This window comes from Syngnathoides biaculeatus, chromosome 9, assembly GCF_019802595.1.
Source record: "Syngnathoides biaculeatus isolate LvHL_M chromosome 9, ASM1980259v1, whole genome shotgun sequence".
Taxonomy (NCBI): domain Eukaryota; kingdom Metazoa; phylum Chordata; class Actinopteri; order Syngnathiformes; family Syngnathidae; genus Syngnathoides; species Syngnathoides biaculeatus.
This window is the reverse complement of record NC_084648.1, coordinates 396167-407822: the sequence shown is the minus strand read 5'-3', so window position 1 is coordinate 407822 and position 11656 is coordinate 396167. Positions and strand designations below refer to the sequence as shown.

The window sequence follows — 11656 nt, the reverse complement described above, 5'->3', positions numbered from 1 at the left end:
TACACTTGGGTCCTCCACGCCTTAACACCCTCACCTTTCACAAGGCTCCACCATGACAGAAGCAGGTGAGGATGATTAAGGTTATCGACGGAAATGCATTTATAGGTGAAGAGAATACTTTAAGGGGATAATGATGATGAAACTGAGAAGAAAGGAATAGTAGAAGAGGAGCAAAAGTGTGGTGTACCAGGAAGTAGCAATGTTTAGTAAGGAGCAAGGTAGCGAGCAGTTAGAGGATGAAAAATTGAAAGGTAGTTGGTCCTAATGACATACCTGCGGGGGTATCTAAGACAGGTGGCTCTGGAGATTTTGACCATCTTATTGAACAGAATACTAGCAAGTGAGAAGATGTCTGAGGAATGGACGAAAACTGTGCTGTGCCCATTTTTAAGAGCAACAGTGATGTGCAGAGCTATGAGAACCATAGATGAATAAAGTTGATGAGCCACACAATGAAGTTATGGGACAGGTAGTAGACACAAGACTTGGGACAAAAGTGAGTATTTGCGAGCAACAGTATTTTTTCATGCCTAGAAAGATTAGGATACATGCATTCTTTGCCATGAGGGTATTGATGAAGTAGAGAGAAGGCCAAAAGGAGCTACATTGGGTTTTTGCAGATCTAGAGAATGCTGATGACAGAGTAACCAGAGAAAAACTGTGGTACTGCAAGCAGAAGCCCAGAGTGGCAGATTTTTTTTTTAAATAGTAAAAGACATGTACTGTATGGCCAGCAGAAGTCTTGAGGTTTCTTATAGGTGCGACAGAGGAGTTTAAGTTGGATCAGCCCTTCAAACAGAAACAGAAACAACCCTTAACGTAATAATGAGAGGCACAACATTTGCAATAAAAGTTATAGTACCAAATTTCAAGCTGTTTGATAAGTGAGTAAAGTAAGATGGTGTTTTGTTTTGGTTTTTGTTTTCTGAAAAATAGTGGCTTAGAGATGGCAGGATTCTGCCTGACAGTAACAATTATATTAATTATTCCAATGGGTTTTGTTTAGCTATGTTATACCATGTACACCTTCTCTGTATAGTTACATGAAAAAGCATTCAATATTAAAGATAAACAAGGAGTGCAGCCCTATGGGGGGCACAAACCAGTGCAATCTGTAGGCCGGTCCCAAGCCCGGATAAATGCAGAGGGTTGCGTCAGGAAGGGCATCCGGCGTAAAAAACTGTGCCAAACAAATATAAGCGTTCATCTAAAGAATCCCATACCGGATCGGTCGTGGCCCGGGTTAACAACGCCCGCCCCCGGCACTGCTAACCTGCAGGGCGTCGGTGGAAATTCAGCTACTGTGGGTCGAAGACAAAGAAGAGGAGGAAACCGGATCCAGCGTCAGAAGAAAAAGAGGAATGCACAGAGCCTACAACTGAGTGTAGGGACTTTGAATGTTGGGACTATGACAGGAAAAGCTCAGGAGTTGGTTGACATGATGATTAGGAGAAAGGTTGATATTCTGTGCATCCAAGAGAGCAGGTGGAAAGGTAGTAAGGCTAGAAGTTTGGGAGCAGGGTTTAAATTATTCTAACACGGAGTAGATGGGAAGAGAAATGGAGTAGGGGTTATTTTAAAGGAAGAGCTGGCTAAGAATGTCTTGGTGGTGAAAAGAGTATCAGATCGAGTGATGAGACTAAAATTTGAAATTGAGGGTGTTATGTATAATGTGGTTAGCGGCTATGCACCACAGGTAGGATGTGACCTAGAGTTGAAAGAGAAATTCTGGAAGGAACTAGATGAAGTAGTTCTGAGCATCCCAGACAGCGAGAGAGTTGTGATTGGTGCAGATTGTAATGGACATATTGGTAAAGGAAACAGGGGCGATGAAGAAGTGATGGGTGAGTACGGCATCCAGGAAAGGAACTTTGAAGGGCAGATGGTGGTGGACTTTGCAAAAAGGATGGAGATGGCTGTAGTGAACACTTATTTCCAGAAAAGGGAGGAACATATAGTGACCTACAAGAGCGGAGGTAGAACCACGCAGGTAGATTATATTTTGTGCAGACGATGTAATCTGAAGGAGGTTACTGACTGTAAAGTAGTGGTAGGGGAGAGTGTAGCTCGACAGCATAGGATGGTAGTATGTAAGATGATTCTGGTGGTGGGTAGGAAGATTAAGAAGACAAAGGTAGAGCAGAGAACCATGTGGTGGAAGCTGAGAAAGGAAGAATGTTGTGCGGCCTTCCGGAAAGAGGTGAGACAGGCTCTCGATGGACAACCGAAGCTCCCGGAAGACTGGATGACGACAGCCAAGGTGATCAGAGAGACAGACAGGAGAGTACTTGGTGTGTCATCTGGTAGGAAAGGGGAGAAGGAGACTTGGTGGTGGAACCCCAAAATACAGGGAGTCATACAAGGAAAGAGATTAGCGAAGAAGAAGTGGGACACTGAGAGGACTGAGGAGAGGCGAAAGGAGTACATCGAGATGCGACGTAGGGCAAAGGTAGAGGTGGCAAAGGCTAAACAAGAGGCATATGAAGACATGTACACCAGGTTGGACACGAAAGAAGGAGAAAAGGATCTCTACAGGTTGGCCAGACAGAGGGATAGAGATGGGAAGGATGTGCAAAAGGTTAGGGTGATTAAGGATAGAGATGGAAATGTGTTGACTGGTGCCGGTAGTGTGCTAAATAGATGGAAAGAATACTTTGAGAAGTTGATGAATGAAGAAAATGAGAGAGAAGGAAGAGTTGAAGAGGCAAGAGTGAAGGACCAGGAAGTGGAAATGATTACTAAGGGGAAGTCAGAAAGGCACTACAAAGTATGAAAAATGGAAAGGCAGTTGGTCCTGATGACATACCGGTAGAGGTATGGAAGCAATTTGGAGAGATGGCTGTGGAGTTTTTGACCAACTTATTCAACAGAATACTAGTGGGCGAAAAGATGCCTGAAGAATGGAGGAAAAGTGTTCTAGTTCCCATTTTTAAGAACAAAGGGGATGTTCAGAGCTGTGGGAACTATAGAGGAATAAAGTTGATGAGCCACACAATGAAGTTATGGGAAAGAGTAGTGGAGGCTAGACTCAGGACAGAAGTAAGTATCTGCGAGCAACAGTATGGTTTCATGCCTAGAAAGAGTACCACAGATGCATTATTTGCCTTGAGGATGCTCGTGGAAAAGTACAGAGAAGGTCAGAAGGAGCTACATTGTGTCTTTGTGGATCTAGAGAAAGCCTATGACAGAGTACCAAGAGAGGAACTGTGGTACTGCATGCGTAGGTCTGGTGTGGCAGAGAAGTATGTTAAAATAGTACAGGACATGTATGATGGCAGCAGAACAATGGTGAGGTGTGCCTTAGGTGTGACAGAGGAATTTAAGGTGGAGGTGGGACTGCATCAGGGATCAGCTCTGAGCCCCTTCCTGTTTGCAGTGGTAATGGATAGGCTGACAGATGAGGTTAGACTGGAATCCCCTTGGACCATGATGTTCGCAGATGGTATTGTGATATGCAGTGAAAGCAGGGAGCATGCAGAGGAACAATTAGAAACATGGAGACATGCACTGGAAAGGAGAGGAATGAAGATTAGCCGAAGTAAAACAGAATATATGTGTGTGAATGAGAAAAGTGGAGGGGGAAGAGTGAGGCTACAGGGAGAAGAGATAGCGAGGGTGGACGACTTCAAATACTTGGGGTCAACAATACAGAGCAATGGAGAGTGTGGTCAGGAAGTGAAGAAACGGGTCCAAGCAGGTTGGAACAGCTGGCGAAAGGTGTCTGGTGTGTTATGTGACAGAAGAGTGTCTGCTAGGATGAAGGGCAAAGTTTACAAAACAGTGGTGAGGCCGGCCATGATGTACGGATTAGAGACCGTGGCACTGAAGAAACAACAGGAAGCTGAACTGGAGGTGGCAGAAATGAAGATGTTGAGGTTCTCGCTCGGAGTGACCAGGTTGGATAGGATTAGAAATGAGCTCATTAGAGGGACAGCCAAAGCTGGATGTTTTGGAGACAAGATTTGAGCGAGCAGACTTCGATGGTTTGGACATGTCCAGAGGTGAGAGAGTGAGTATATTGGTAGAAGGATGCTGAGGATGGAGCTCCCAGGCAAAAGAGCGAGAGGAAGACCAAAGAGAAGGTTTATGGATGTGGTGAGGGAAGACATGAGGGCAGTTGGGGTTAGAGAGGAAGATGCAGGAGATAGGCTAAGATGGCAAAATATGACACGCTGTGGTGACCCCTAACGGGACAAGCCGAAAGGAAAAGAAGAAGAAGAAAAAGAAGGACTGTGACCTAATTGTGGAAAAGTTCAGTGGAACTTCCATACAGTGTTTAAAGTCAAACACACAGCATTTGTACAGGACCCAAACATAGGCAGCCTTGAGCCCCAGGATTGATTGCATGTCATGTGAGTACACGCAGTACAACATTTAAACCTGTTAATTCGTTTGACGACTTGGGCTCCCGAGCCAAAGGATATAAGGCAGGTTCATTCGGCTATAAATGGGACTCAGCGGAAGTTAATGTTTGCCTCTGTCAGCGTCTTGTTCAGGGTTAGGGTCAGGGTCTCGACGAAGTCTGCTACACTACAACATGGGTGATGATAAAAAATACTAGTCTTGACAGAAAATGAAATGGTTGCTTTTGTTCTGTTAAAAAAAACAAGCTGTGGGAATAGTCAATATTATTAACCAGCATATGTAAATCAGTTATTTTTTTGTATATTAACACAAGCCACAACATTATGATATCCAGTACAAGCGCTTAACCAAATATTCTGCCTTTACAGATATAATATGCTCAATTTTTCTGGTATTAATTTGTTTGACAGCATGTTTGTTGTTGTGGCAGTCATTTGCTATGATGTACAACTGAACTGCATCATACTGAGAGCTGTTTTTGGTTAACGGTACCAAGATGCCACCCATCCACGCACAGTTTTACAACCAAGGTAATGCTCATAGGCAGTAGCTTAGATGTGAATGTCTGGGCTTAGGTTTTAGTCCGGTTGTGGACACACCAAAAAAAAGTCATTCAGTTGTTGCAGAAATATGCAAGTCAACTTTCTGGCTACTGTGGATGTGCATTTGAGCAAGGCCCTAAAACACTTCGAACACACACACACACACATGTGCGCACTAAGTTCAACAGGTACTACACTCATTGCATGTGTGTGATCTGGTACTCTTTGTGGTATAAAACACAGAATTTACTGCAGGGTGTACTTTGAATTCCCTCAAGTGATTAAAACAACAAACACCTCTTCCAAACAACAAAACTCTTTTGTTTTTGAGCTCATGGGATGTTTTGTGTGCAAATCCACAGCGATGATAAGCAAAGATGTGACCCTTCTTGGTATCCCTAACCAATTAGCTTGTTGGGATTTTCACTCATTAAAACTTATAATCAAAATATAAGTGTGATGTATTTTATTGAAATGTTTGGTTTTAGTTATTTGAAGAATATTGATTCTGAAGTGCTGCGATTGCCTGCCCAACAGTTCAGAGTGGACTGAGCCTCTCGCCCGAAGTCAGCTGGGGACAGGCTCAACCTCGAACACGGCAAGGACTCCAAATAATGTACAGTAAGTGGCACACTTGCGTGCTGTTATCATATAGTATTGCCTGTAACGCAATAAAGGTAGAATTAAGAGGTGGATTAATTCTATACTGAAGGACCAGGTACGGAATGCACAGCGTATCACTAATCAGAATTCATCAGAGGCACCTTTCTACATTTGGAAATTTTGACTTTCCTGTGTCTAAAATGAGTGAAGTGCAGTGCACTGCAATGAAAAAGGTCATTTAAACAGCACAGGTTTTCCACAGTGCCATATACGTACTGTGTAAATGTCACGTCCTTTGATGTTGCACATGTACAGTATTTTGAGTATTCTACAGCAAATGACGGATAGTTTGACACCAACAGCTGGAAACTAATTCCATGTGTGTTCATGGATGCTTTTCTTAGAAATATGATTCACGTGTAAATTGTGGACGGATTGTGCTTCATTGTTTTTCTTTCAACATTGTCTATTTTGGCAAGTTAATATCACGGCAACCTTTCTCGAAAATGATAATGAAACCTGGAAATATAAGAACTTGAAGATGAGTAAGAGGTAATCAATCGCTGTGGCGCGTCACGGAGAGGGCGGGATTACGCAGCTGTCGTCATCCTTTGTGGGAGGGTCTGTGGCTTCGACCGCGCCTCACCGCTGTCCAAATATGGTCTGTGACGTCACACGCAGCCAAGTCTCATTCAGTAGAAAAAGACTCAGCCGGAATCCCCTTGGAGGCAATGTAGGCACTGAGGCGCGCTGGGCTCATCGTCCGCCCGCAGCCACTCTTTATTCAGGAATCCACACGCATTCTTTGCGCAATAAAAATAATAAACTGAAAAATGAAAGTGTCCAGCATCGACTGCCGCCACTTGCGGAGGATCATCAGGAAGGAGCGCGGGAGCTGCCTTATCGTGGACTGTCGACCTTACTTGTCATTTACGAACTCCAACATCAGAGGCTCCGTCAACGTCAATCTTAACTCGGTGGTGGTCCGGAGGTCGCGGGGAGGACCGGTGCCTCTGCAGTTCGTCATCCCGGACGAGAGAGCCCTCCTCCGGCTCCGGGAGGGAAGTGTATCGGCGGTGGTGGCTCTGGACGACCGGACGTCCCACTGGCAGAAGCTGAAGAAGGAAAGCGTAGCACAAATAGTAATCAACACCCTGACGCATGTGGCCAACGGGACCAACATTTGCTTCTTAAAAGGTAACGAAAAATATTTTCATACACATTTTTAAAAGGTAAAAAAAAAAAAAAAAAAAGAGAAGTGGAAAAATGGTTTACACATATTAGGCGACTGACGGGGAAAACACCCAGCCTTGCGATGACTTACTTATACAGTATTTTGACCAAAAATAACCCTAAATCGTAACTGTTTTCCTGTGAGGGAAAAAGTACAAAAAACACAATTAAAAAAAACAACCAAAAAAAAACAGTCATTTCAACGTGTCTTTTGTCACCTATTAAAAAAATTGACATATGACGTCCTCCACTGTAAACTCTTCATCTCTCTATAAATGTTTGTGTTGTAAGAAGACTGCATTAAGTGTGCGTCACGGGAGCCAATGAGTCAGTGCTGACAAATATGAACAAATTGTGAAACACACTTTCGGTAGCAAGAAACAAATGAAGGGTAAGGGGCAAAAAAAAAAACCAAAACTACAATGTAATCTAAATAATTGGCTGGGTTTGTGATCATGTGTTAAATCACACCAATTCAGGTCTGTCGCCTTTACATCCTGTGGAAGTGAAAAGGATTATTAGACTCCAGTAATTAATGGGGCTCTTATAATCAGGTTATAATCCAGCGCTAAATCTGTTTCATAAACTGTGGTTACACAAGGTGTGTATTCGTGTGGTATTTATTCTAAACTCAGTACACATCTTCATGCCCCCCCCCCCTTCTTCATCGTGCCTTCTCACAGGAGGATATGAGAACTTCCACTCGCAATACCCTGAACTTTGCACTGAGGTGAAAAGCATCGAGCAGAGCGGAACTGAAAGTGAGAAAAGAGCCAGCAGTGAGAAGCTTGGTCACCACAAACCACATTATGATCAGGTAAGGGCAGCCCATCGTCGTCATTCACCCAAAAACCCACATCCATCTTTTTGTAGCATGACGTAAAACACACACAAATGGTTTGTATTTGGTATAGTTACTGTACACAAACATACAATACTGTGATATTGTGTGACTTTATGGTACTATAGGGTACGAAGATCTCAACTATCAGTCAATTGTGTGATCCCAAAAGACAAGCAGTTGATTTTGTAATTTGAAAATACAAATGTGAATTGTATTCTGTAATTTACGGGTAACAAATCCAGGGTGTAACCCTGGGATATATGATGCAGTTGACCAGGAACAAGCGCTTTATAATATTAAGGGATGGATGTAGTATTTTTTTTTTTTTTTAAATAGCAGTTAAATGATTTTTTTCTTTTCTGGCGGCACGGTGGCCTCACAGTTCAATCCTGGACCCGCCTGTGTGGAGTTTGCGTGTTCTCCCTGTGCATGGCTGGTTTTTCTTCGGGCCCTCCGGTTTCCTTCCACATCCCAAGAACACGCAACATTAATTGGACAATCTAAATCGCCCCTACGTGTGATTGTGAGTGCGACGGCTGTTTGTCTCTATGGCTGTTTTGTCTCTATGTCCCTGGAATTGGCTGGGAACCAGTTCAGGGTGTACCCCGCCTCCTGCCCCTTGACACCTGGGATAGGCTCTCAGCACTTCCCACGACCCTTGAGGATAAGTGGCTAAGAAAATGGATGGACGGATGATTTTTGAATACATCCATCAATCCCTTAGCTAATTCAAACTCGGGTAAAAAATTGCAATTATTCTGCTCATACTGGTGGTGTTTTTTTTCTACATGTTATTGGAATTTTCAGCAACACAATCTTTGTGTTTTTCGCCATTTCTTTTCTGTTGTTGACATCATCACACACATACTCGTAATTATTATGGCATCCCGGTTGCATTTGATGCTAAAACAGGTTTGTGACATCATGGTATTGGGTCCTGGTGTCCCATTTTCACGAAACAACACAGTTCTTTAATTAATTCATATGCAGTCTCGCTGCTATGATGTCAGACCTACTACCATTTCCACTTGACACTCCATGCTGAAAGCCTGATTAGGATTCCCTGGACTGTAATTAGGTTACTTTGATACCACCCATATCCTACTGACTAATATACATGGTGATGCCAGTGTTCTATAGCCTTAACCCATTTCCTTATTTGATGTTCTGACTAAGATCTCCCTCCACATAGCAGTGCAGTCATTTCGATGCCAGATAAGGATAATGGTTTGCTGTCGGTTGAAAAGTTCTAAATTAGATGCAAGTGGTCATCACTTAAGGGCCAACATCACACCTTGTTGCATATTCTAGCCCCTTATCTTGACTCATCTTTTTTTCCTCTCCACCCATCTCTCACTTTCAGGGTAAACCCGTAGAGATCCTGCCTTTCCTCTACCTCGGTAGTGCCTACCACGCCTCCAGGCAGGACTATCTCACCGACCTTCACATCACTGCCTTGCTAAACGTGTCACGCAGGGACATGCACCCGGCCAAGGGCCACTACAACTACAAATGGATCCCGGTGGAGGACAGCCACATGGCAGACATCAGCTCCCACTTTCAAGAGGCAATAGAATTTATTGGTGAGTTAAACATTTTAGCTGGGTGTGCGGTATTAAATAGGTTTTCTGAGGGCTTCCACCTGGAGATTTATTTCTGGATCGTAATTCCACATTTTTTTTGTCTTGACTCCCTGCTTAAAATAGGGAACGTGTGGAGAATTTGGCAAGTGAGATATATGTAGCTTCCCCGCGATAGAGCTTTACCTAGAATAACACGACCTTCAGTGTCTGTACAGTATATTTATAGTTATAGATTGCACGTAGGAAGTCTTGGAAATATTGAATTTGGCAACACAGACAAAGACTTTCATCCATAGGTGTTTATTTTTAAAAGTCGTCTTCGTCTGCCTTTAATAAACCCGAACTGTTCTTGCCAGTGCTGTCGTTCACAAATAGAAGACTATAAGAAACCAGTGGTAATCAGTTTAACGTGATCGTCTGACTGCAGGCCTCCTCCAACGCATCGAACCGGTCCGTTCCAATCAGGATTTTGCTGAGGAGTTGACTCCCTTGTCTTAGCTTGAAAAAGCCGTTCTCATGTTGTCATCGCCTACTAGACCTAATCTCCAGTGAGTGTGGCCGTGCAGTCAATGTGACAAGTGGCTGAGCCGTAATGCGTAGCCAAAGGAGGTTGAAAGGAGTGGCGACACACTTTGACAGTGGTCGGTTGCTCACAGGTGGGCCTGAGGGCATCAGCAGCCTGTGGAGAATAGAGTGTGTGGGAGAGTGATGGTGGATCATAAAAGCATCAGCAAGTAGTGCACACAATTTGTTGGTGGTTATTTATAGACGGGCATGAGCAAGGACAAAGCTCAGCCAGGAGCTACTGGACTGACCAGTATTGTTTGGTGGCTATTGTTGCAATTATGTATTGTTTCAGGATGCAGTCTACATTTAGTCCACATTACATAAGATAACTAATTGTACCAGGAACAGGTTTAGCCTACATTTAGCCAAGAGCTCTGAAATTCATCTACTAAGCTGCTGAGTTATTTCAATTAAGTGGGGATGATTGACTGTTTAAAGCACTAATAAAACACAAAGAGAATTATGAGTAAAGCTACTCTGATTGGGTAACGTTGTTTTTTGTGGGGGCGGGCTGGAGGGGGGGTTTCGGGCATTACTAAATGTACAGAAACAATAAATGCTTATTTTTATATTTTATGAGCATCTTAGTGGGCTGTAGATCCACGACCTGACCTTTTTGACTGAAAATAGTAGGGAAAGCCCACCACGACACCATGGTCAGTAAATCATCCATCAATGCAAGGCGCTCACTTGGGGCTGATTAAAATGACCTTTTAGAACATAAAGGAATTCTGTTCAATTACATGTACAGTATATGCGTAAAAAGACAGCATGTTCTCGGAATGAACATGAACAGTAATGTCAGATGGAGTTCATGCTTCCGTGTGTCACAGAAGACAGTCACCCAAGCACCACAAGTGTGTACAAATTACATGGACTGAAAGTCATAAAAATACACAAAGCCCCTGGGTGGTGCTTCTGTAGCCGTGATATATAATTAGTGAGCAGGAGTAAATAGCAAGGTATTTCTTCAAAATGCATTCTAATGTGATTTATTATTTTCTCTATGCTGTCACAGTAATCAAACTAGCTGTCCGTTTGAATTTCACGTTGCGAATGCCCTGTTAAAGTTTTTCTTTTTAAATATTATATAACCATTTTGAAGAAAATTGCACATCCATGTCCAATGATTGACTTGTTTGCCTTTTGTCCTGGGTCCAGATCACATAAAGCAATCTGGAGGAAAGGTCCTTGTGCACTGTGAAGCGGGGATCTCTCGTTCCCCGACCATCTGTATGGCTTACATCATGAGAACCCAGCAGCTGAGACTGGATGCAGCATTCGATATCATCAAGCAACGCCGGCCTGTTATCTCACCCAACTTTAGCTTCATGGGTCAGCTGCTGCAATTTGAGTCAGAGGTCCTTTCGACAGCGCCCACTCATGCCACCACACCTGAACCCACCACTCCCAGTGTACCAGAGTCTGCTTCTTTTTTTGCCAATGACATCACCACCTCCTTCAACACCAAAAACTTTGAGCCATCTGTATTTACCCTCCCTACCTCTTGCTTGAAGTCCCCTGTCCATCATCAGTTAAAGCTGAGCCCAATAACTGCACTGCCTTAATAAAAAAAAAAAGAGAGAGAGAGAGATGTGACTGCTCGTAGTCTTACCTGAAAATGAATCAAATGTAAAAGCTCCGTGTGCCTGGCCTGCGGTTGAAACCAGCAGACCAGACCAGAGACCAGCAAGTCTGAATTGGTAGTAGTGCACATTTCATGGGATGACACTGATGCTGTTGCAGTGACAACAGCACATTGATAAACCTGCAATATACATGCCTTAGGTTGATATTGTGATTTCTGTGTTTATTCACAAATTCAGTCAGGCGTTTGAACTTAATTTATTTCAAATTGAAATCTTTTTTTCCAGTAATGTTGATATTGATGTGTTTAATAAAAGTTGGAAAAGAGTTGT

General features: G+C 43.2%; 1 protein-coding gene across 1 annotated transcript; it reads left to right on the top strand.

The window, feature by feature from the left end:
- Positions 1 to 5849: 5849 nt before the first annotated feature.
- Positions 5850 to 11640, top strand: dusp5 (dual specificity phosphatase 5). The gene is made up of 4 exons (XM_061830918.1): positions 5850 to 6707; positions 7427 to 7560; positions 8951 to 9170; positions 10899 to 11640. Exons 1-4 carry the CDS (start codon positions 6344 to 6346, stop codon positions 11303 to 11305), a joined length of 1125 nt encoding a protein of 374 aa, XP_061686902.1. The 5' UTR covers positions 5850 to 6343; the 3' UTR covers positions 11306 to 11640.
- Positions 11641 to 11656: the final 16 nt, after the last annotated feature.